This window comes from Pelodiscus sinensis, chromosome 7 (genome assembly GCF_052426305.1).
Source record: "Pelodiscus sinensis isolate ZL-2025 chromosome 7, ASM5242630v1, whole genome shotgun sequence".
NCBI classification, from domain to species: Eukaryota; Metazoa; Chordata; order Testudines; family Trionychidae; genus Pelodiscus; species Pelodiscus sinensis.
The window spans coordinates 4998530-5025269 of record NC_143058.1 but is presented as its reverse complement, the minus strand read 5'-3'; the positions used below and the strand labels follow the sequence as shown (position 1 = coordinate 5025269).

Here is a 26740-nt window from a genome sequence, read left to right as displayed (position 1 = left end):
CCAGGGCTTTTGTCCATTTCAAAAGCAGGGAGCATCGGGCCAGCAGAAGACTGCTTGAGTCCCGCACTGGACCCATGCTACCCACGTGCATTTGCTTTTGAAAAGTAACAAGAGCCATGCTCTTGCTACATTTCAACGGTGGAAGCGCTGACAGATCTCCGCTGCACCCCTGCCTCTCTCCTCACAAAGACGGTGCTGGGGGGAAACCAGCTTTTAAGGTGGCTTCTGCCAGCACCAGCTCTTGCTCCCCCCTTGCTGCCTCTCTGACAGAAGCATCAAGTGGGTGAGGGGGAGAAAAAGCGAATAGTCAAGTCACTAGTTGACTAGTCGCTTACATCCCTATATACATCCTACTTATGCGTATCACAACACATGGTGTACTTCTTCATGTGCACTCAGTGCTCCAACAGAAACTATGTGGGTGAAACTGGACAATGATTACACTCTCTAATGAACTCACACAGGAAAGTGGTAAAAGACAAAAAACACTCTAGCACCTATGGGTGAACTTTATTCTCAGGATGTTCACTCTATATCTGATTTATCAGTCTTCATCCTCAAAGTAAATCTGCTCAACATTTTCAAAGACTGGGAGCTTAAATTCATAACTTTGCTAGACAGAACTGAGACACTAGATTTATGGCTTATTACAACAATCTATAATCTGCTAACAATTCCTTTCTAGCTTCAGGGGGTAGCAGACTTAGTCTGTACCAGATAAACTTAAACAATAAATGATCTGGTAGCACTTTATAGACTAACATAACATGTAGCTGGTATCATGAGCTTTCGTGGGTACAGCCCACTTCTTCAGATGACTTTGGTCATCTGAAGAAGTGGGCTGTGCCAACAAAAGCTCATGATACCATTTTGTTTTGTTAGTCTATAAAGTGCTACCAGACAATTTGTTGGTTTTTAAGTTAATTCCTTGCTAGGTGCTTCTCCCACCCATCACTTCTTAGGACTTGAAGGGGTGTTAAAAAGCTATTTCTCCTTGAATGGTCACTGGAAAGGTGTTAACTGCTTTAAGCTAAACAACCTGTTCCATCTTTTATTTAGCTGTGACACTCTTCAAGTTTTCCAGACCTGAAAAAGAGCTCAATGTAAGCTCATAAACTTGTCTCTCACCAACAAAAGTTGGCCCAACGGTCTCACCCCCTTGCTCCTCTAGTTCATGCAGTGTCAAACTTTAGAACAAAAAATAGTAATTAAGGCCAACCAAATTCATGAAAAACGTAACAGACCGTGAAATCTGGTCTCCCCCGTGAAATCTGGTCTTTTGTATACTTTTACCTGTACTGTACAGATTCCACAGGGAAGATCAGTGTTTCTCAAACTGGAGTTCCTGACTCAATAGGAGATCGTTTGGGGGTTGCATGGTTATTGCAGCAATACCATACCAAGCTCTGCTTACTTCACCTCTGCAGGCAGCATTGAATAATGGCCTGAGAGTAAAAGCTTATGCTGGCCTAAATAGTTTAACATGGTTCAGCATTCATTATCTTTCCATATATTATACGGTTCATGACTCACCTTCCATGGAATACTTGAAGAAAAGATTGTTAACATTGGTCACTGTTTCCCCATCTTCCTCTTGACTCCTGAGAGTATGGATTCTCTTAATTAAATCTGTGATTACTTCATTGACTCCTCCAGAGAAAACAGCCACATCTTTGGGTTTCAGGACTTTCTGCCTTAGTACGCTCCTCATTTTTAGCCATTGTTCCCCCTCTCTAAAAGAAATAATATGAAATATCTATATGTAGTTCTTTCTGACAATCATTAGCTGAGCATGAAGTTCATGAATTAAATGAGAGCCCCTCATTACCAATTACTTTGTTTAATCACTTGCTAAAATTGAAACCACTACTGGAAAGGAGTATACCGGAGACTGGTCCATGATGTAACATTCTTATGTTTTTTATTCTGTATTTACTGCAGGTAAATTCCATTGTCTAATCCACCTTACTGTTACAGTATTCAATCAAGTTTGTAAGCTCATAATGCGTAGTGGTGAGAGACGTAGGACTTTCTCATAGCTTTTGGAAGTGCTATCAGGAGATTGTTTGGTCACATTTGCTATATACACACAGTACCTGGCCAACAAAACATATCTAAGAGTCTGATTTGTAAAAGTATCACACATATATTCTCATTAAAATGAAACAAATATACAATTTATCTTTGCTAATTTGTTTTCTTTTTAGACACTTTTGGTATTTTTCTCCCAAAAACATCTAGCATAACCAGATTTCATGGACCAATTGTCTCATTTAATATAGCAAATCCTGTTATTGGCATATCAAGCTTGGTTATGCTTCTTTCAAATATAGGGGAAGTTATCTTTTGTCACAGAAAAGGTATCCTTTGCGAATCCTAACAGCATACGAGAAGTTTAAACAGACCGTTCACATTAAGAATTACATAATTTAGAACAAAAGTTTCAGAGGGGTAGCTGAGTTAGTCTGTAACTGGAAAAACTTAAACACAACAAATAGTCTAGCAGCACCTTAAAGACTAACAAAACATGTAGATGGTATCTTGAGCTTTTGTGGGTACAACCCACTTCTTCAGATGAATAGAGTATAAAAAATTCCAGTGGTTCTCAATCAAAAAGTACAAAGAGGTCTTTCAAGGGATACATCAACTGATCTGTAACTGAAAAAACTTAAACACAACAAATAGTCTAGCAGCACCTTAAAGACTAACAAAACATGTAGATGGTATCGTGAGCTTTTGTGGGTACAACCCACTTCTTCAGATGAATAGAGTATACAAAAATTCCAATGGTTCTCAATCAAAAAGTACAAAGAGGTCTTTCAAGGGATACATCAACTGATCTAGATATTTGCCTAGTTTTACAACAGGTTACATAAAAATAGCAACATTAGTACAAACTATAATTTCATACAGACAATGACTTATGTTACTCCACATGCTATACACTGAAATGTAAATAACATTTATATTCCAATTGGTTTATTTTATAACCATGGGCACTTCTAGACTACATTTTTCTTTCAAAAGAAGATATGTGAATTTGGCGCAAATTTGTGTATCTTCTTCCGATCACTTTTTTGCAAGAGGTTTTTTTCTAAAAAGCAAGCAATCTACACAAAGTTCCTTCGGGGGGGGGGGGGGATTTTTTCTAAAGAACTCTTCTTCCTCAAAAAATGAGGTTTACAGCATTCTTTCAAAAAAGGGTTTTTTTCCCCTCGAAAGAACCGCGTCTAGACTGCTTGCTTTTTCAAAAAAACCTCTTTCAAAAAAGCAATCAGAAGGAGATATGCAAATTAATGCCGAATTTGCATATCTTCTTTTGAAAGAAAAATGTAGTCTAGATGTGCCCTATATGGTATAAATGAGAAAGTAAGCAATTTTTCAGTAATAGTATGTTGTGAAATTTGTGAGGGGTTTTTTTTTTTTTTGCCTAATTTTATAAACAAATAGTTTTAAAATGAGGTGACATTTAAGGTACACAAGACAAATCAGACTCTTGAAAGGGGAATGGTAGTCTGGAAAGGTTGAAAGCCATGGATTTAGAATATGTGAGCTGAACAGGCTCACATTTTCTCATATACTCGGATTAGGGCTCTGCAAAACTCAGAGATTCCATGACTTCCTGCAACCTTGGTGACTTCTGCAGTGGCCAATGTAACTGACTGCAGGAAGCAGCCCCAAAGGTCACTTGAGCAACATCCCTGGGAATGGCAGGAGCCGCTGCAGCTCAGTGGCTCCAGATCACCTGGAGCACCTGCTTGGGTCTCCCCTGCTAGCAGTGGCTCCCCAGTACTCCTTCTGCAGCTGGTACTGTAGGCTTCCTGCTCACCCAGGCAGCACCGTCCCCTTAAGATTTAATTAGGGTATTCATGGACAGGCCATGAGTTGCAATTGTTTGTTTCTTGCCTGTGACCTTACACTAAAAATAGCCATGATTAAATCATTGCCTTAACGATGACGTTTCTTATGTATAACACCGAAGCAGGAATAAAGATTGTGGAGGCATTTCTTAGAGTCAGTAGAGAGCCTCTTTAAGCTCAAATACGCAGAGGTCTGGGTTTATAAAGTCCTGAATTATATTTCCCTTGCCTCATATATGCAGTTTAGTTGGTGACAAAAGAGTCTGTTCCTAGATGGTGATGGATGTGTTACAGTTCTTTCTTTCTTTGCAGTACTGTCGCAACCATTTTAGACTCAGAATATCAGACACACAAGGTGGATGAGATAAAGTAAATAATTAAAAATGTATAAAAGATTGTTGGCTCATTGGCTTAAATAACTGTAAGAGAGACAAGCTGGATCAAGTAATAGCTTTTATTGGATCAACTTCTGTTGGAGAAAGAGACAAGCTTTTGCATTTACACAGAGCTCTTCTTCAGGGATGGCCCTTTTATATGCAATGTTGGCCCCTTTATAAATCATTCAGAATACTGCAAAGATCATTTTCCAAGCCTGTTACTTTGACTGTGTCATTCCTCTCTGTGAACCCCTTCACTGGCTCCCTCTTCTTTATCATATCAAACATTAGTTGTTTGTCATTTGAGGCCTTTCATGACCTATACTCATCCTATTCAGATGACTCCTACTTCCAATTGGCCATTAAGATCAGTCTGTCACCTAGTTGTTAAATTTTAAATCTTTATGCTGTTTCCCATGTTGCCCCTCATACATGGGAGAATCTCCCTATAAATAATTACAAAATTAATTCATTATCTTCCTTTGAAACCCTCTTTAAAACTCTCCTTTCTTGTAAGACCGTGGTCACCAACCCGTCGATCGCGATCGACTGGTCAATCCTGGAGGCTTGACCAGTCAATTGAGAGGCTTTGGGGCCCCCGTTGCTGCCCGCCACCCCCAAGATGCAGGCCGCACTAATGCTACCTCCATGGACCACGGAGGTAGCATGGGCTTCCTGCAGGATCGGGGAGCAGTTCTACAGCTATGCACTAGGTCCTGGAAGTGCGTGGGCTGCTCTTCCTCCTGCCCCCAACAGCCAGCACGGTACCTAAAATACCGGTCCATCGCACGCTGGGGACTTAGTTCCCCTGCTGCCTTCCTGCATGTGGTGAAAGGGATGGGGATCCAGGACTGTGCCTACTCTGGCTGCTCAGGTGGCACGTGCTGCTGTGGGGAGTGTAGGAGCAAGGCACACGCTGCCCGAGCGGATGGGGCTGGCACGGTACGGGACCCCCTCTCTCCTTGGCGTGGGAAGGCAGCAGGGGAATAAAGTCCCCAGCGTGCCAGCTCCAGCTGCTCGGGCAGTGCGCACTGCCGTGGGGAGCGGAGAAACAAGGTGCATATTGTCCCAGCAGTTGGGGCTGGCGCAGTCCTGGACTCCCCCTCCCCCAGCGCAGGAAGGCATCAGGCGTGTGACAGACCAGTGTTTCAGGTACCACACCGCTGCTTGAGGGACAGGGGGGCAGCTCGTGCACTTCCTGGGCCTTGGGAGGCAGCTACAAGATCCCCAGGTATGAGTCCCTGTCCCCTCTCTCTGACCCAGACCCCCACAAGTACTCTGCCCCAGCACCCACTGGCACTCAGTCCTCTGTCTCAGCACCCACAAGCACCCATTGGCACCCTTCCCCAGAACTCTATCCCAGTACCCACAAGCACCCTGTCCCCTGCCCCAGCACCCACTGGCACCCTTCCCCAGAACCTTGTCCCAGCACCCACAAAAGTACAGTTGGGGCCACATTAGTGAGGTTTGAAGTGTTTGGAGGGGTTGTGTTTTTGTTTCTCACTTTTGTGCCCCGACTGATTTTTCTGTGGGCCAGTGACCCCTGACTCAAAATAGGTTAGCCGCCCTTCTCATAAACAAAGACGATGCTGAAACCTTTTGTGTTTGACATAATATTTTATTTAAAAATGAAGCCTGGCCAACAAGCCCCCAGCTGGGGCCAAGTTTTCATCTGATCACAGTATCATAACACTCCTGTACACTCCACCCCAACTCCAAATCTGAGCCTATCATACACTGGAACCCTCTGTCCTGAGACTCTCACATCCCCAAACTCCTGCACCCCCACATCCTCAATCTTCTGCCACAACACTCTTGCACCATTCACACACTGCAAATCTGTGTCCTGAGCCCATCATACTCCCGAACTCTCTGCCCTAAGCCCCTCACACCCTCAACCCAAACTCCTGCACCCTCACATCCACAAGCCTGTGGCTTGCTCAGCATCCCAACCCTCCACTTGAGCCCAGCACTCCCTAGCCTGGAGCCCCCTCCCTGAGCCAGCATCCCCTTCTCCACATCCTCCTGCATCCAAATTCCCTACTAGAGCTTGCACCTCTCACTCATTCCCACACCTAAATCCCTTGTTCACACCCCAGAGCCCGCACCTCCTGTCTCAACCCAGTGAGGGTACGGCTAGACTGCAGGAGTTTTCCTGGCAAACACGCTCTTTTGACAGCCCCTGTATTCCTCGTTCCGCAAGGAATGAGGGGGCTTCCAAAAGAAGGAGTTTTTCTGACATTTGGCCCAGTCTAGATGGGCCAAATGTTGGAAAAAATTCTTCTTTCTTTTCTTCACTGCTGAAAAAAAGCAGCAGTGTAGCCGTACCCTGAGAGTGTATAAGGGCCAGGGATAGCAAGTGATAGAGAGAAGGGGAACAGAGAGGGCGGGGCCTCAAGGAAGGGGTGGGGCTTGGGGGAAGGGATGGGGTAGATCTTGCCTTGTTCTGACATTTAAAAAGTGATCTTAGGTGTAAAAAGGTTGGAGACCTCTGTTGTAAGGCCTACAAAAAACAAACACCACAGTTAAGCTGCTGATGTGCTGAGACCACAGCTTATCATGGTGGCCGTACAGTCTCATTGTTTCCTTGTATTCCCCTCTGTGACAGGCCATTGACGGCCCACACCCCGGCCAGCCTGCTGCGGAGCGCCGTGGACCTTGCCGGGAGCAGTGAGCCTGCAAGCCGGGATGCAGCCGCCGTGCAGAAGGAACCCTTCAGCTGGTTGGGGTACCACAGACGCTGCAAGCTCTGCCCCCGGCTTAGTGCCAGATCGAACAGAGGCAGCAAGCAGCCAACCTGAAGTGACACGGGTATCCTTCTTGTCTTAGCATTTATCTATTTACTTTGATCTGCGTAGGTTTAAGTACCCATTCTCCAGATACTTAATGATGCCTGTCTCACACACCCATTCCTTTTTCTCTCCCCTCTCCCTGTTTATTTTGAGTTTTCATATCCCCTACTCATAACTCCGGTCATCTGAAGAAATGGGCTCTGCCCACGAAAGCTCATGATACCATCTACATATTTTGTTAGTCTATAAAGTGCTACCAGACCATTTGTTGGTTTTTTTGTTCTGTGTTTGCACAGCGTCAGGCACAGTGGTATCCTGGTACTATGAGAATACAAATAATATTAAGTGGCACCTTCCAAATCTTCCATTATGGACCCATTATTCAGCAAAACAAAGAAAGAACATACAAATTGCCATACTGGTCCAGATCAGTGGACCATCTAGTACAGTATTATTATGTCTTCTGACACAGACAAGTGCTAGATGCTTAAGAGGAAATGAATGAAACAAGGCAGTTACTGAGTGATCCATCCAATCTCATCATCTGGCAGAGGTTAAGGAAAAAGTGGAGCATGGGGTTGTATCCCTGACCATCTTGGGTAATAGCCTTTGATGGATATACCTTTATGATTTTATCTATTTCTTTTAAACTCAGCTCTTTTCAAAGATGAATAGTCCCAGTCTTTTTAATCTTTCCTTATATGGAAGCCATTCTATACCCTAATCATTTTTGTTGCTCTTCTCTGTACCTTTTCTAATTCTTATATATAAAACAAGGAGCCATTATTTTGTTTCAGATATATTATAGCCATGTGATTTTGGTGAAATATGAGTGTTAATTGCATTATAAGATTTTCACTATACAAAGACTTTTTCTACTTTGCAATATTATATGAAAAAAGCAGGCTGATATATATGGTACTTCAAAAAATTAACATGTTTTGATAATACAAATTAAAGGGAGAAAAGTGACTATACTTACGCAGAAATAAGTCCTGTAGCTCTCCCACGTAAATCTCTGTATTCCTGCCAAGATTCCATGTTAGCTCTTTGTGGAGTTCTACCTTCTGCTCGGAGAACCTGGGCAACCATGTCTCGATCTGCAATGGATACTACAAACTGGGGTCCAAAGTGAGATTTGAAGATCTTTCCATACTCCTGAGTGTGTTTTTGCTGCATCAAACCAACAAACCAGAGAAGAAAAACATTATGAAAAAAAAATGACAAAGAAAAGTTGATATTTTTGTCATAGAACATATAGATGTTCACTGACATAAAATGCCACCTAATCTGATGAGGTTCAAGAAGGACAAGTGCAGAGTCCTACACTTGGGACGGAAGAATCCCAAGCACTGTTACGGGCTGGGGACCGACTGTCTAATTAGCAGTTCAGCAAAAAAGGACACGGGGATTACAGTGGATGAGAAGTTGGATATGAGTCAACAGTGTGACCTCTCTGAACCTAGCCCTTGTACTCAAGAAGGCTAATGGCATATTAGGGTGCATTAGGAGGACCATTTCCAGCAGATCTAAAGAAGTAATTATTTCCCTTTATTTGGCATTGGTGAGGCCACATCTGGGCCCCCCACTATAGAAAGGATGTGGATACATTGGAGAGGGTCCAGCGGAGGGCAAACAAAATGATTAGGGGACTGAAGCACATGACCTACGAGGAGAGGTTGAGGGATTCGGGCTTATTTAGTCTCCAGAAGAGAAGAATGAGGGGAGATTTGATAGCAGCCTTCAACTTTCTAAAGAGAGGTTCCAGAAAAGACGGAGAGAGGTTGTTCTCAGTGGTGACCGATTGCAGAACAAGGAGCAATGGTCTCAAGTTACGGTGGGGGAAACTGGATACAGGTAGTCCCCGACTTACAAATGCATCAACGTACGACCAGCTGCATTTACAACCAACCTCCCATTAAGCGTGGCCCTGACTTACGAATGGCGATCCACGCTTACAAACAGTGCGGTCCCATTGAAATGAATGGGGTCTGACTTATGAACACATTGAGTTGTGACCAAGTGCTTGGTATGTAACTCGTTTGTAAGTCAGGGACTATCTGTATTAGGAAAAACTATTTCCCTAGGAGGATGGTGAAGTATTGGAATGGGTTACCTAGGGAGGTGGTGGAATCTGCATCCCTAGAGGTTTTTAAGTCCCAGCTTGACAAAGCCATGGCTGAGAGGATTTAGTTAGGGTTGGTCTTCCTTCAGGAAAGGGGTTGGATTTGATGATTCCTGAGGTCTTTTCCAGCCCAAGGATTCTATGATTCTATAATCTATGGAGTTGAGGGTTTGCAGTGATAGCACTTTAAAAATAGAGTAAGTTATTCAGACTTCTGAATATGAGTTATCTTTAAAGCTAGTTCATTATTTAAAAAAAAACTGGAGCTGAAGACCAGTCTGGTGAGATAATGTGCTCCTGCCAACAAAGCAGTAGTCACATGTGCACATGCCACAGCAAAACTTGTTGTCGACAGGCAGAGGGAGTGGTTAAGAACTCCAGAATGACAAAAGTGTTGTCAAGCAAGAGCAGGTGGAGATAAAGCCTTAGTCGTGTTTGGATCCAGATCTAGGTCTCAAGCTCTTCAGTCAAGCAATAGCTGAAAGTGTCACTAGAAAGTATCTTCACATCAGCCTTGAAATACTCACTATGACCAGAAAATGAGGTCACTGCTATGTAGGACCATGGATGATGGAAAGACCCAGACCTCTACAAGATACAAAGAGCTTCCCACTCACCTTTGTTTGCTTCTCTCTGAACCTAGCTCAACTGAACATTTAAGAGGTGAAAGGACTTGTGGAGTAGGAAATGTGCAGTTTGTTGACAAAACTGATTCTTTCCCATATCAACCTTTATAAAAATATTTGATCTTATAGAAAAGATAATCCCAGAAAAGATCAAAACAAAATATGGAAGGAAAGGGAGATCAGAAGCGTAATCATGGAGTAAATGTGTACTTTTTTGTTTTAAAAAAAGCTCACTTGTATCTCTCCGATAAAAGAACCTATATGTGTGTTCCTTATTCTTTACAAAGTCTGCTTCATTGATCTTGCCAGTAGGACTGCCAGCACAGCAGCAGTGCACTGAAGTCTCCAAAATTTAGACCAGATTTATTATGACAAACATCTCAGAAAAGACATATGTTGTCAGATGAGGCGGGGGAAGAAATAAAGGATGTTCTACTCATCTAGTAAGGCATCTCTGCTGAACGATCCATGAATACAGGATCCATGAGACAAAGAGCAGGCAATTAAGAAAGAGGAATTGAGAAACATTCAAAAATTTTAAAAAGGGACACAAAAAGATGGTAAATTATTTTACAGAATGATGCTTTATTTTTCCCCAACAAAAAGAAAAAGATTAACACATTTAATTGTGAGCTGGTCTTGAAATGAAGCACCTATATCCCAGGAATTCATTTTGAATATATTTGAAGAGAGATTAGGACTAAATGTAGGCCTGAGGAAAAACAACAAAACCACTTTAGAAGATAGTAGGTATAGATAATAAAAACCCATTAGCAGAGGGTAGCGCAGAAGAACATTTACCATCAGAGAATTGGGACTGGAAAAAAAATCTATCATTAGGAGAGCAGATTTAATTTTAGTAATACTCCTTAATCTTCCACTACTGTATAGAATAGATTAAATGTTTAATTGCCTATAATAACCTTGGACAGAATTCACCATTCTTTAACATACTGTATACTACATTCTTTTCACATATATACATTGTTATAAATATCATCATAATTTTTTTAAGTGTAAGCTAGCATTCAATGCTAAATTTTGAAGAGTACAGTCTAATGAATTATACACATTCTTTTCACAAATAATAGAAACAGAAGGTAAATCTTCCAGGCAGTAATCTTGACTTCCTTTGCGTCCGTATAGCCTTTAACCCATCTTGGGACATAACTTGGAAAAAATAATTATAAATAATAAGTAAAATGGCCTTCTGTGCCTCAAATCTGTATTGCAGATTTAGCTGGAAAGTCTTATTTGATATTCTGTCACAAACTCATTAATTCCATTTTTCTTTATTACAGTTATTAAATATAAACCATATTGTCAACCTACTCCCTCACATGCCATGCTGTACTTCACACATAATTAAGTTGCAAGAGTCCAAACCCTTCTCTTTCACCTTCATTTTCCTTCTCTCTGAGCCTACAGATGGAATACAACTGCTTCAGCTCCACTAAATTCATAACTCTTTCCCTTTGCCTAGAGTTGTTGCGGGCACTGTTGGTATGGCCTAGGCCAGCTAAATTTTGGAATCAGGTTACTGAGAACAGACCCTTCATTGTAAAAAAATGCTTAAACCTTCCCCCCATAAAGCCCCCTCCTTCTGCATATGGAACATTTCTGTGTCTCAAAGAACATAATTTAAGTAGCTGCTGTGGTTACCAAGAGGTTTCAGATTAATTCATTCCTGATGTTCACTCTGTTGTAAAATTTAACAGGGTGTTATTAATCTAATTACAGAATATATGCAAACAAGCCATCTTGATGTGTAAAGTAAAATGTTTTTGGAGACTCAACGCTGAATTAAAAAATAAATAAAATATACTGCTGCATACCTTTTTTTGCTGTTTTTTCCTTCACAAATAGTATTGAATTAAGGGAGAAATTCTGTATTATTTAGTGATAGTGAAAAGTAGAGAAGCATATTGGCATGTATTACTTAGGATTTTTCCACCTCTAGTTTATTTTATTTATAATATCATTTTTATAGCACTAACATTTAGTTTTTTAAAATTAAAAAAGCAATATTTTTTACGGTAGAGCTATTCTGTTGTAATTTAATTTTTGTACATGAGTCAGAGCTCTGTTTTGTATGCTCACACACACAGATTACTTTTTGCTTTGTTTCTTTCAGGAGGAAGTCAATTATTTTTAATGCCTACCAATCTAGCTGGGTCAAAAAATTCAAAAATAGAAGAGCAAAGTTCTGCCATCACTGAAGATTTAGAAGTCTAATTTTAATCTATTTTTAAAAGTACAACTGAAAGAAACATATAAGATTTGCTCTAAAATACAGAAACCTTTACTATAAAATACAGATATTCTTTCAGGGAATTTTTAATTCCTCTTCTCCCTCCTTATTTTTGTTTCCTTCCACCCTTCATGTCTCTATCCTGAGTTTTATCAGCAGCTGCACTTTCTTTTTCCTCTCTTTTTTATCTTTTCTGCTCCTTTTCTAAGCCAAATATCATACCTCTGCTTGCTTCTTAGGCCTTTTAATTTATGGCACAATTTATATTATCAAGGGGTGTGGGGTTTTTTTAAACCAACAATTAAGCTCTAGTATAGATGCAGCCATCTTCTTCATTTTACTATACATTTTAGAAATGTGCATCTGCCTGTCCATCTATGAGACCATTTGTTCAAGAATGCCTAAACGGAAGGAGCTAGGACCACCAAATTTTATATGCAGCTTCCTCTTATTATAACTTAAAGCCAAATAAGGGCTTGGCTGTGCCAGCATAATGGAATGTGCCTGGAATTCAAATGTTTCTCATAAAATGGAAAGGGAGGAGTCTGGTAGGAGGGAGTTATATTGCAGATTGACCACCTTGGGCAGCAAAGAGCCAGAAATGGAGTCCATTGGGCCAACAGGGGACAGGAGTGGAGAAAGGGACAGCTGTCTATCATATATTAGGCAGGTCAACATGTAGACAACCACACGATTAACCGATAAGCCTAAGGTTACTGCTTAATCCTGCCAACTACATGCATTCTCCCAGCCACTTGCTGCCTCTGGATCAGCTGGTGCCCCTTCCCCCACACTGCTGCCTCTGATAGAGAGGCAGCAGCTCGAAAGGTAGGAGGGCAGGCAGGAGCCAATATACTTGAGGAACTGCCAAAGCTGGCTCTCAGTGCGTGCTGGCTCCACAGACTAGGGATGTTAAATTGTGTTTAATCAGCTAATCAAGTAGTCAATGGAATTTCCATCAACTACTCAATTAGTTGATAAGGGGGGAACTGCAGAGTCGCAGTGGGGTTAGCTCCTGGCCCCAGGAGCATGCCCCACTGCAGCTCTGCTCTGCCTTTTAAACATTGTAAGAGCCACACGGTTATTACTACATTTAAAAGGCAGAGGCGCAGCAGGGGACAGGGTGTGAGCTGGGAGTCAGCTGTCCCGGCTTGTGCCCAGTACCAGATGCTGTGCCAAGAACTCTGCACTCTGTCCCCCACTGCACCTCTCCCCCCTCCCGCCCCCCCACACTCCCTTCCCCTCTGTGGAGAGAGTGCTGGGGGGAGCCAGCTTCTAAGCCAGCTCCCCCCAGCACTGATTCCTGCTTCCCCTCTTGGGGGAAGCAACTAGTCGAGTAGTGACTCAACTAGTCACTTACATCCCTACCACAGACCCACCTCCTACAGAGGCAGGGGAGAGGAGCAGGCACAAGCTGGTGTTGGGGGGGAGGAAGGGGCAACTTTAAAAAAAGCTGCCTCCCCATCCTGCTGCCTCTATCAGAAGCAGCAGCAGGGGGAGGGAAAAGGGGGGAGGATAGCAGAGGAGGCTGCTGGGATTCAGTTTCTGTCCTCAGCAGGCCTGAGCTTGCTGCAGACAGAGGCTGCTCTGTGGTAGCAGCCCCTGTTCGCGGGGGAGTCCAAGCTCCCCTTGAACAGGGGCTGCTGCCACAGAACAGCCTCTGTCCACATGGAGCTCGCCCCCCCCCACCCCCACACCCCACCCTGCAGACAGGGGCTGCAGCTGGTAGATCTTTTAGTTTATTATATAGTTCAGTAAGTTTGTGCATCTGTCTGTGTGTTTGTCTATCCGTTCAAGAACTACTAAGTGGAAAAAGCTAGGTCCACCAAATTTGGTACTCCGATTCCTCTTACCATAACTTAAAGCAAGGTCAGGATTTGGTGGTGCCAGGACAATGAGATGTGTGTGGTATACAATTGTTTTGCATCAAACGGAAAGGGAGTATGTGTGATCGGGAGTATAATTGTCTCCACTGATGACCACAGCAGTGCAGCAAGCACAGGGGACAGTTATACTCACAAACTACCACAGAGGATCTAATGCACTGTTGATCCATCCAATTATAATGCAAGGAGTTTGGTCACAAAGAGTCCTCTCATCCTTACCCAGATGCAGTCTTCACATTTTTCTAGAGATGAGGGGGAAGCAGACCTGCTTGACCCTGAGCTATTAGTGAAAGCTGGTGATCAAATTTGATGGAAAATTATTCAAGTATACGCTTTTAACTCTTCAAGAGTGGTGTCTTCAAAGGGCAAACTAGGGATGTTAGATATCTGGAAATTGAATAGTCAAGAAACCTCATGAATTCTTATACGTTACTCAACCATTCTATAATCCCTGGGGGTGAGGCCAGTAGCCAGTGAGCTCCGATCCACTCCTGGGGAGCCTCCTGCCACGCCACACTGCTGTCTCTGTACCAGAGGCAGCTGCGCGGGGTGTCAGGCAGCAGCTAGCACTCAAGGGGAGCCCATTTTAAAACCAGTTCCCCAGGCAGACCGGCTACTGCCACTCCACTCTGCTGCCTCTGATACAGAGACAGCAGCACGGGATAGCAGCAGCCCCTGTACGTAGATGGTCCAAGCTTCCCGCAAACAGAGGCTGCTGTGAGAGGTGGGGGGCAGGCAGGGGAGACTGCCACTGCGAAACAGCCTCTGTCCGTGGCAGCCTGGGTCCACCATGGATAGACACTGGTTCAGCAGTAGCCCCTGTCTGTGGGGAGGATCCAGGCTGGCTGCGGACAGAGGCTGCTCTATGGGAGGCAGATCAGCCTCTGTCTGTGGGAGCTCAGGCTCGCCATGGACAGAGGCTGCTTCACGGCAGCCTCCCCATGGTGCTGCTTCTGATAAGCCTAAGCAGAGGCAGATAAGCCTATCGGGTTAATTGTAAACTTGACTATATGTTGACATCCTTAGGGCAAACAATCCCTCCTTTGCTGCCACGTCAGTTCCCTCTTTTTTCTCAGAAGGGGTAATCTTGAATTGGGACACTTCATTCTGCCCCATCCCTTTCTGTTCCCCTTCCCTCAATGTCTAACAACTCTACAATTTTCCTCTGTCTCATGACTCACTGGATTTTGCCCCTTCCAGCTTTTCTGCTTCCCACTGTCTGTCTTGACTCACAAGGAAGATAGGAAAAGTGACGAGGAGTCCTGTGGCACCTTATAGACTAACTAAAGTGTAGGAGCATAAGCTTTCGTGGGCAAAGACCCACTTCGTCAGATGCAAGGAAGATAGGGACTCATACAACTGTTGCTTCCACCACTGCTTGATGCTGCACATCTTTTCTCCTGTCTCTAAATGGCTCCTCACCAGTTCCCACATTGCCTTTTTCCTCGTGTAGCAAGAGCCCAGAGCAGGAGTGGATGGAAAAAAAGAGAGGGCGACAAGGGATCAACCAGCAAAAAAAGAGGAAGTTTCAATTGCTGGTTTCTCAAGTGGACATCAGTTGGGAGTGGTCAGGAGAGAAACAAAATTCTGAATGCTGCCCTAGCAAAACTGGAGACACCAAGGGAGAGTCTAGTACTGATATGGTAAACCAGCACAAAAGACAGCAGCAAGGATTCCTAAGATGGGTGTAACCACTGTGGAAAAATTCAAACTTATCTCCCTGGGGTGTATTGTAATGGGCCATCCTTATGTGATGCCTGAAATCAAAGGTTCTGTAACAAAAAGAAACATTTGATCAGGCAGGTGGTTTTTTTCTTCTAACAATTATTCTAAAAGGGTCATACTCTTGCCATACAAATGTTTAATTTTGTACCCAACATGAAAACTCATTAGGGATGATCCCTGGAAAGTAAACACATGCTTGTATTTTTCATACAGTTCTTTATTTTCTTAAAATGCAGGTGACCTTGCTCACCCTAAATCTACTCCTGGTAGGAAGCGAGGAGGGGAGTTCCCTGCATGGGATGGCTGCTTAAAAACAAACAGAGGAACTCCCTCCTTATAAAAGCACATTCCAGAGGCTCTGTCAGCAGCATGCTCTATTTATCCGCTTCCCATGTCTCTTCTGCGGCTCCAGGGAATTGTGCAAAGTGGCATGCTGCAGGCTGGAGCCTATCAAACACAAAGGCACAGGGCAGGGAGAGGGCAGGTTTCAACCCATGAAGCCCTCCATTTTTGCTGTCATTTTCTCAGTTGCTCACAGGCCAGATTGTAGAACTTCCCTTTAGCTGCCCACTATGGACACTGGTCCTCTCCCACCCAAATTAAGGATGTGGTCAGCATGTGGTCATTGCCTGGTTTATCACATGAGGGGGGGCTGTAGCATGCATGTGCTGGGCCACAGGAGTGAGCAATGAGCACTGAGCCCAGCTGTGGCCAAGGGGCCCCAAGCCAGCAGTCACTGACTTCCCCTCCCTCCTTCTTGCCCACACAAGCAACCTCCTCCCCCCCACCACGTTGACTAGAAGGGAGCCAAGCCAGTTCCACCCCAGCCCACAGGTGGGGTCCGTTCCACCGGCTGCCAATAGGGGGCGCAAGAGGGAGAGCCGCTGCCTCGCGCCGTTCTGGGGGCGGGAGGGACGAGCCGCGAAGCCGTTGGCTCCCTGCGCGAGCCCCTGTGGAACGTTGGGGAGCCACGACCGTTGGCTGGGGAGCCACGACCGTTGGCGGCCCCCCCCCCTCCCATTCCACCTCCAATTTTGGCGCGCGCTCGCCTCAGAAGAGGGGGGAGGGGAAAGGGAGAGTTTCAAATCGCCCGCCTGCTGCTGCTGAGGGGAGCGATGTCGGTCTGAGCAACTCAGCAGCGCCCCCCCCAGCCCGCCCCCACGTCTCTACACAGCCCCAGGCACATAGGCCAGCCCGACACAAGGGGGGGGGGGGGACAGAAATAGACAAAATGGTCTCTGTGCCTGCAAAGGACTCGCTCTGGGGAGAGGTCGCTGGAAACATTTGAGAGAACAACCGTCCCCCCCCCGCCTCGCAATGTGTCCTACGGCCAAATCCTGCCCCCACAGCCCAGTGCGGGCGCTGCTGCAAGCCTGAGGGGCTACCCTTCAAAGGGCCATTACAAATCACAGCCATCCTGCCGTGGGGTGCTGACCCCTAGTGCTAGGAGATGGCTTGGCTGGTTTTCCCTAACAGGGAAAATCATTCCCCCTGTTCCTCAACTCTCTAAAAGGGAACCGTTTACAGTTCATTACGGGGGGGGGGGGGCGTCTTCAATTTTTACGAAGTTTGGACAGCTGTGTAGTGTTCAACAAGTCAGTCGTGCCAACTGAAGCCCCAAATAGCTAAGGGTGAAAATACGGGTAAACAGCACACCCCAAAGAGGGAGAAGGAGAAAGATGCAAAAGGAAATCCCGCACGATGCTGTGTTTACGGGTGCTCTAGAGCGCCCTAATGTTAGACAAGAGATTTGAAGAAAAAACAGCACAAGAATCAGCCCGAAATTTCTTCTCCCCAAAGCGGAGTCTAATGCATTTTTGCAGACCTCTTTGTCTCTGGTTGAAAAGCACGGTTTTAATACTGTCCTCTGATGGAAAGAAAGAAGAAAACAAGGGCTTGAAGTCGCCAAACACGAAAACTAAAACACTCATTACATAAAGATTGAATAGAGAGAACAAGGATCCTGTAAACAAACTCTTAACTCTAGCATATCAACTGCACCAACACGACGTTGTAATGACAGGCAGGATTAACTGATACCGCAACTCATTAATTAAGCAGCTGCTTCATTTTTTTTATATGGAATAAATCAATCCTGGAATAAATCAATAATAATTATTTTAGCTAAATTGTACCTGTATTTCATGAATGCGACCAAAGCCGTCCTTCCAGAAGAACTCAACTAAGTTGGAAAGGGTTTTGGGTCCAGGCATTTCCTGAAGGCTCTTCAAACTGCTATTGTGGTGTTGGGTGGGTTTCAGGAGTCCCTCTGGCTCCTCTGAAACTGCCATCATCTCCTCCTCTTTGTCCTCTGCTGAAGCAGCAGCTGCTGTTGTAGTATTATTTTGCACCTCCAAAGTCTGACTGCTAGAATGCTTGGTCAGTTGGTGAAACCTGCTGACAAAAATCACACGAAAAAAGCAACTTATTTTCTCAGACTCAAGCGCCTGTTTGCAACTGCTGTTCAAGACTTTGATGATAAGAGACATGTTTTTAAAATTCAGAAAAGTTCTATTTTGTTTCCGCGGCTGCTTTTTATTTGATTGCCGTTTCTCTTCTGCCTTAACTTGCGCAAGCAGCACTTCTCCAATCCCTTAATGCCTGAGCATCAGTTTACACAGACCATTATTAAAGGCTCCCTCCCCTAAGGCTGGAAAAGGGGGGGGTGCGGAATGAGACTTGAATAAAATGAGCCTATTCTTTTGATTAATTCAATCAGATAAATTTACCAATTAAGCCTGCTCTGAAGCAATCAAGATTTAGAGGATTCCACCATTCTCCCACTCTCATGACAAAAATCTCTCAGGGATTACAGGGTACTTTTCATTCATTAAAAAATGGTGTTAAGATTAGTAAATGTTTTTTCCCCAAAAAAGCTAGCATTTCCACATTTCAGCAAATACTAAGGTTTGAACCACTACTCAATGTGCAATAAAATATAAGAACATTTTATTCATAAATAAATAGCAGTGTTTTTCTACAGCAAGTATAAATTTGTCAACAATTCCTGTGATAATCAGGTTGCAAACATGTTCTTTTTTTTTTAAAGTAATTGTACAAATCCCTCTCACTTCAATATGCTGTACTTTCCTTCAGAAATAACTTCTGCATGTTTTGGTAGAACAGTTTCAACAGAACTTTAGCTTGTAATTGCATATCATGTTCATCCACCCTTTGACTCTTACACCTATAATTAATTGTGATTAATACCCTGTGCAGAAAAAATAATGTTAGAACTAGATAGCAATATCTTTTGCACAATTTTAAAAAGAGTTGAACCAACAAAAGCCTGCTAAAAATTTTCCAACAAATTTTAGTTACTTCAGTCCTTTTTGTCATCTTCTCTGGCTACACTACTCTTTACCCTCTTCCATGGCAATTGTGTCCCACTGTTCCCACAGATTTAATTTCCTCTTGGCTTGCCCAGACAAAACCTTTTTTGTTGGCTATGTTATAACTGCTCCTTTTCCAGTTTCTACCTTGTCTTTGTTTCTCACATCTCTACTATACAACCTGTCACTGAAAAATAAAAGACTTCCTCACTCTACAACACCAATATTCAGTAGTAAAAACACTTTTTTTCTGCTGTGGAAATACAGTGGAAATGGTGGTATGATATTATGAACTAATTCCAGAAGCATATTTTGAATCTGGACACAGGCTAAGGCCAATGCAGTTTCATTTTGGATACCCTGCATGGCTTGAATCAATTTTAAATGATCCTCTTCCTGAGACTTTATCCACATTGGAAGCAGCTCTGCTACATTGAGCTGGACCTTATCCAATCCCCGGATGGATTCCTCTATAGGGTGGACCAAATCTTGTGCCCCTGAGGCAACTTTGGCAAGGTTTTTAGCCAATCTGGCGTTATCTATGGCAGATGCCACGTCTAGGCCAGTTCCAACACCGCCCAGTACCTTGCCTACTAGATCATGCCTGCCTCGAATGCGGGATGTTTTGGAAGAAGCAATTTGTAATAGCCACCTTTCCCATCCATTCAACAGAGGTACTACAAATCTTTGGCAAGATGGTTTTATGCTAACGGTAGTAACCTGCAAAGGTACATGAATCCATTTTATTTGATATTTTGGTTCAATTAACACCCACCTAGCAACATGGTTTTAATCATGTATGGGCCCATCTCATATTCCTGGGAAGGTTCAGCTATTAGCATCTTGACATGATATCTTATGCCAAAAATGCTTGATATCACCCAGGTGACAGATTCTGTGATATTTTTAATGATCAGCGGGATCAGGCGATGGATGACTCTGTACTAGCCTACTCTAACCCTATCCTAAAAGAAAACCCTATCTAAACCGCGACGCGCCCGACGGACAAGCTCGATGACGGCCGACATGCGTGGACCAATGCAGCCTACCGAACAAACTCGAAGATGGTATCTAAACTACCTAATACACTAAACTACCTAAGCCTAGCCTAAGTGAGAAAGGTTTGACCTTCCGTCAGCCTAACTCAAGGACTATATTAACCCTTAAATGGAGGGAGCATAACCTTCCATTAGCTTCTCCAAAAGAATGACTTTACAGGACCACTTCCATAAACTCTCACTCTCTCCTACTCTAAGCCTATCCCGACGGAACCGACGAACCCCGATGAACCCGACACGATAGCAACTGCTGCGCGGCAGAGGCTTATATAGTCTGGATTCATTAACATTCATTAGTTCCGTGGTGCGACCAGAAGATGCTTTTTCAGCATAGTTTAAAATTATTGGCTGGCACTTTTAGCTCATACATATTCATAATCTTAGTTGTTATTTTCAAAACTTAACTGAATAAGTAAACAAGTATTTGTGGGACGTGACTAGACCTTAATCTGTAATGGATGTCTATAGAATTCTACTAACTCAAAATGGAGTTTTGGACTCCATCTTGAGATAGGACATGCTTTTATATATATATTCTGGTTTTTCATAACAAAATGCAATGAGTAGATGCATATACATTCATGTAGTTCAATCCTGTATCATCTATAAACACTGTACAGGGTGGTACATTGTGAACTCACATCAGGTGTTACAATTGCATTCACTTGGTTACAGTTACAACACATAGCTGTTGAATTGTTACATATTTGTTACATATTACATTATTCTGCCATTCTCCTTTACAAGTATCTTGGCCATTCACAACTTCCTGAGCCATTATGGGTCCTTTCTCATGCCTTTTAATAGTATAATTTTTATACTGTCCCTGATCCAATAATTTTAAGATCTCTTTGTCAAAGTTTTGCAACTTGACAATATCTAGAGTGTCTTTTAATGGTGGAACATTGTTGATGTAGTAAGTTCAGGCCCACCATAAGGGACTGAAAAGAATTGGAAAATAAAATCTGTCCATCAGTCGTACGAGGGAATGTGCAGACTAAGGGACAGATGGGGCATGAGTGTGTGAACAGTACAACAAAGGTGTCCACATGACAGTGTTTAGCCCACTGGGTCACCTTCAGTTCATACATTATGCTTTTCCGGGACGATGGGTAAACATCCTCCCCATAAAAGGACAAAAAGTGGGGGAATGTAGTAAGTTGAGGGTCAGTAACATGGAGTCAGCAGGCCTAAATAGAGGCCTATAACATGAAAACAGCAACAGGCCTGCAATCTAGTGAGCAAGACTTTGGTTCAGTAACAGGAGCCAAGAAAGAAGCCCTATTGATAAATTGTGTGATTGTGTAAGTTAGGTCGAGCATGGAAGGACACAGGAAGGTACTGGGTACAGACTGTGAGCCAAAGGGAAGTATTGGAACATCTTAAGAAGAAATGTCTTGGTACAAAAACTCCCTAAAAACTAATGCACATACCGACCTAGGTTCAGGACCGGGTCGAAATTGACAGCATGAAGGATAGTAAGTAAGCCCCCCTTCCATAAGGTGAGGGGTGGTAACTAGGCAACAGAGGGTGGTAACCTGGTGCGTAAAGAAATGATGTAAGTTGTTTGTACCTGTCTATAAAAGGACACCGCAGAGGGTGCTCTCCGGCCGACCTTGGGGGGGGCGCACTAGGCGCCTGAACGGCAGGTATCATTGCCTAAACTTACAGAGTGCACAGTAGCTTAACTTTGACTAACTGCTGTTAATATTTGTTATATGGCAATAGGCCTGCCCGGTGTTGGTACCTTGTCAACGCGGGCCATAGTGCCCAGTGGTGTAACATTGTACTGATCTCTGTTACCAACTGGTAGAGCTTCGCATTTGACAATAAACCTGCTCGATTGATTTCAAACCTTGCCTGCATCTGTCGTTTCCGGGGCCTCTCAGAGATCTCGTGTTGACCCAAGTGCACGGGGTCTAACACTCTAGATAAAGGGAGTACCGATTGTTACGCACGCAGCCGAAAGTTTAACAACGGAGTAGAGGTCCTGTCAGGAGCGCGCCAGGACAACCCTGACCAGACGACGCTGACACTGACAGTCCAGACCACCGAAGGTACCGAGGTACGAAAACACCGAGGTACGACAGTTGATAGCGTTGATCTTTTCAGGTTGTGATGGTAAATTCCATGTTAAACTCTTATCTAGAATGGCAGCTTGTTTGGCTAGCTGATCAACTTGATTGTTTAGCAAGGATATCTCTTGCTGATCTTTATGATGTGCACGTACTTTGAAGAGATAGGTCTTTTCCTTCCTTGTTTCAGCTAGATCCCAGGCGAGATTCAGCAACTGAGCGTACTTCACAGGACGGTTGTCATTGGTGCACATACCTTGCTGTTTCCAGATGACCATCCAGTCTATAAAAGATCGAAGGACCCAGTCGGAATCTGTGCAAATAGCTAAATCTTTACCAGTGTCAGCATTCTCCAAGGCTAAGATTATTGCAATAATTTCAGCAGCTTGTGCTGAAGGCCAGTCTACAGGTTTTTGGATCTTCTTTCCTGTAGATGCGTGGAGTGCTGCAGCACCAGTGACTATACTGCCTTCCCGGCGATAGCAACTGCCGTCTACTACCCAGGTATTATGAGTAGCTTTGCTCTTAACTTCTTAATATTTAGATAATAGCTCAAATGGAGATTTTATTGTTGTTTCCACATTTTCTGGAATAGGGCACTCATGATTTTGATCAGGATCTATCAGTGTTGTAAGGACCGAAGGAACCATTGACATAGTTTTTGTTGGCTCGATCTTGATGTTATGGTTCATCAAGGCTAGGGTCCATCTCGCTAGCCTTGGATGGCTAACTCTGCCATTGTTAGCCTGGCCAGATATAATATAACTTACTGGGGTATGACTTGTTCTTAAAACAATGGGTGCTTTTCCAATCAGGTACTCCCAATGGATCAGCGCCCATGTTAGAGCCAAAACTTCCTTTTTGCAAGAGGAGTACTGCTTCTCTCCACTGGACAGAGTCTTTGAGCCATAGGCTACCGGTTTTAGAGAAGTACCTCGATGTTGTAACAGAACCGCTCCTAATGCTTCTTTTCCGGTGGTCAGAGTCAGGTGGTACTCTTTTTCAGGGTTGGGGTATGCTAATGCTGGTGCTCTCATTAGAGCTGTCCGGAGGTACTGAAATACTTGTTGCTGTTCCTGGCCCTAATCCCATTCTTGCCTTTTATTTAATAGTTTGTACAAGGGTCTGGCGTTCTTTCCGAATTCTTCAATAAAATCTCTGGAGAATCCGATTAGGCCTAGGAACGATCGGAGGCTGTGTACATCAGTTGGAACAGGTAGCTTCAAAATTAACTCCACTCTTGACTGATCTGGTCTTCTTCCGTCTTGACCCAGATGTACCCCTAGATAATTTACCTCCTGTTTAACAAGCTGCGCCTTCTCTGGATTAATCAGGAATCCAGCTTGTTTAGGGCTTTCAATACCTCCTTCAGCACCTGTAGATGAGTTTCTTTATGCTTGGTTGCAATAAGGATGTCATCAACGTATGATATTACATGGCTTGAGTGTGGGATATCTTTTAGAACTTTTCTGATGAGTCAGTGGCAGATTGTAGGCGAGTTGTGGAACCCCTGAGGAAGTCTGGTAAAAGTGTATGGCTGGTCTTTGAAGGTGAATGTGAACTTATGTCATGCGGAACTGGCAATTGGAATTGAAAAGAAGGCATTGCTGATATCGAGTACCGAAAACCATCTGGCACCCTCGGCAATTTGGGCCATTATTTCTGGAAATTTGGCCACAACAGGAGCCATCCTCGGGGTTACTTTATTTACACCCCGGTAGCCCACAGTAAGTCTCCATGTCTTTCCATCAGCTTTTACGACTGGCCAAATAGGAGAGTTACATGGACTCTGTGTTTTAATCAAGACTCCTTGAGAAACCAAGATGGTGATGGTTTCTTCAATGCCATTTTCTGCTTCTACAGGGTACCTATATTGTCTCAATGGTCTCGGGTCAGGACCAGGAATGTCTATGACTTCCAATGTTTTTCCACAACTTTGTTTATGTTTAGCGAATACTGCCAGGTGATCTTTAATTGCTTCCTGTATATCATCATCCCAGGTAGGCATTTTCAGATCTTCACTTGCCTTGATGGCTCCTAGGCGATATATGCTGGAGACAACAGTAGCAGCATCTATATTGTCGCTTTCTGCCTTTAGAACTCATTTATTTGGTAAGTCAATAACTATTCCGAATTCCTTCATCAGGTCTATCCCCATTATACCGATGCCATCTAATTTTTGCAGACCAATAGGTATATTAGCTTCTATGTTCCCAAACCTGCATATGATGTCCGAAGCAAAAGGGATACTGGATTTTTTTCCATTATAAGATTGCAAAGTTTTTGAGAATACGTATTTAGATTTCCCTGTCATTGGGGAAACTTTCATGCATAGTATGCTTGTAGATGCCCCAAATTGGCCTCTTAGTTCTACCAGAACTGTAGGTCTTCTGTACAAGTCGTAATCTATTCTGGTAAGCTCTTGCAGGGGCTGAGGCCAATCTAGGCTCCTTCAGTAGAGAGAGTTACTGCTGCCTGCAGGTGGAACGTTCTGTAGAGATCCACCTGTTGTCATGGCAACGTGTCCGCCATGTTCTAATTTGGACAGCTCATGGAAGATCTGATCCATATCCATCTCCCGGACCTTGTCCCTAGGGAGGTATCGAGCAAGTCTATTTGCTAGAACTTGTCTTGTGGCTAGTAACTCTTCTCTTTTCCCTCGAAATATCTTGGTTGGTTGGAAGGGCACTTGTGAAGGTAATGACTGCTGCATGTTTTGTCTTGGTGGAAATTGACGAGGTTGGGTTATACCGTCAGCCCTATTCCTCAATGGTAAAGGAGGAGCTCTCCTTCTCACAGGAATTGGAGGCTTTGCATCTTTTAATTCTGAAATTTTCCTAGGTGGTACTGATGCTTTAATCAGTCCCACTTGTAACTGCCAGTCAAAGACTTCCCTGATTCTTTCTTTTATCCTATTTAGCAGTGTACTCTCATAATTCAAACCACTTAAAGCCGCTTTAATTGATGTCAGAAGGCCTTGGAAAAGTGATTTTCTGAACTCCGGAGTGTCATGAACAACATTTCCATCTATTCCTGCCCCAAGGCCAGCTAAGCGCTGAAGCAGCTCCTTCCGGATAAAATATAACTCCGGACGCTCTCCTTCTCGCTGTTTATCTGAGTAATAGCGACCTCTGATATCATCATTTGGATAAAAGACACGATATAAAGCTTTATACATTGCATTAAAATCAGGGTTAATTGAATTAAATCCTCAGGAAGTAAACATTCCCTAAGGACAACTAACATATCATCACTTGTCAAATTTGTACGGGCTAATTTAGCCATCCAATTAAGTGCATTTGTTTTCCTACATGGTCCCAAGTTTTGACCAACAGCACGAGCTTGTTCCGGTGTTAAAACCCTCCTCTCATATTTCACTACAGGTGTAGGATCATTTGGATGGAACACCTCTGTAGTTATGATGGGTTCCATTATTCCCTCGACTAAATTGTTTTCTAGTATGGTGATTTTATATATGTCCTCAACTACTTCGTCATTTATAGCAGAGACATAACCTCTTGCTAATCCCAACCTTTGTTCTAACTCCTTTATTCTTTTCTGGCAGTCTGAATGATCAGGGTTAATTGGTCTATGTATGCGTTTTTCACTCAAAAGGTGTCTTACAGTAGCTTTCGAATCATTAAACATTGCCACCTTTTCATTCAAGTTACCCTCTAAATCCTGGCACCTTTTGAGAACATAATCTACTTGATGGGACAGTGCATCCCGAAGAGGCTACCCGGTGAGAGTACAAGCTGTGGTGTGAGTGTGTGTGTGTGCCTGACTGTTTGAATTTTACAGTTTGAAGTGTGAATTGAGTCTGATTCCAGGGAGTGCTAGCAGTTTCAGTTTCAGCTTCTGTGGCAGTTGGGACTGAGAGCCTGCCATTGTTCCCTTGATTGCCTCTGATTAGCCTCAGGCTCAGCCTTCCCCTGTGTGACTCAGAAGGGGGCAGGCCTGACCTAGGCAAGCAGGCTTTAAAAAGCCAGAGCAGTGCGACCAGGGGAGCGAAGCGGACAGGGGACTGCAGACAGGGGAGTTGAAGAGGGAGAGCAAAGCGACCCCACCGCCGAAGAGGCTACCCGGTGAGAGTACAAGCTGTGGTGTGAGTGTGTGTGTGTGCCTGACTGTTTGAATTTTACAGTTTGAAGTGTGAATTGAGTCTGATTCCAGGGAGTGCTAGCAGTTTCAGTTTCAGCTTCTGTGGCAGTTGGGACTGAGAGCCTGCCATTGTTCCCTTGATTGCCTCTGATTAGCCTCAGGCTCAGCCTTCCCCTGTGTGACTCAGAAGGGGGCAGGCCTGACCTAGGCAAGCAGGCTTTAAAAAGCCAGAGCAGTGCGACCAGGGGAGCGAAGCGGACAGGGGACTGCAGACAGGGGAGTTGAAGAGGGAGAGCAAAGCGACCCCACCGCCGAAGAGGCTACCCGGTGAGAGTACAAGCTGTGGTGTGAGTGTGTGTGTGTGCCTGACTGTTTGAATTTTACAGTTTGAAGTGTGAATTGAGTCTGATTCCAGGGAGTGCTAGCAGTTTCAGTTTCAGCTTCTGTGGCAGTTGGGACTGAGAGCCTGCCATTGTTCCCTTGATTGCCTCTGATTAGCCTCAGGCTCAGCCTTCCCCTGTGTGACTCAGAA

The 26740-nt window shown here is 43.9% G+C and overlaps 1 protein-coding gene across 2 annotated transcripts in view; it reads right to left on the bottom strand.

The window, feature by feature from the left end:
• Window positions 1-18267, bottom strand: part of CYP27C1 (cytochrome P450 family 27 subfamily C member 1) — a 35140-nt gene extending 16873 nt beyond the window's left edge. The window contains exons 1-3 of one of the 2 annotated variants that reach the window (XM_006124737.4): window positions 17778-18267; window positions 8012-8202; window positions 1534-1733 (exon numbers count right to left, since the gene is read on the bottom strand). In XM_006124737.4, coding sequence (XP_006124799.1) covers window positions 1534-1733; window positions 8012-8202; window positions 17778-18131 — 745 coding nt within the window. In that variant the 5' untranslated portion in view covers window positions 18132-18267. Of the gene's footprint in view, window positions 1-1533; window positions 1734-8011; window positions 8203-15892; window positions 16567-17777 lie in introns of those variants that run through there. The other variant, XM_025185481.3, reaches the window with a different exon arrangement.
• Between the last annotated feature and the right edge of the window lie 8473 nt (window positions 18268-26740).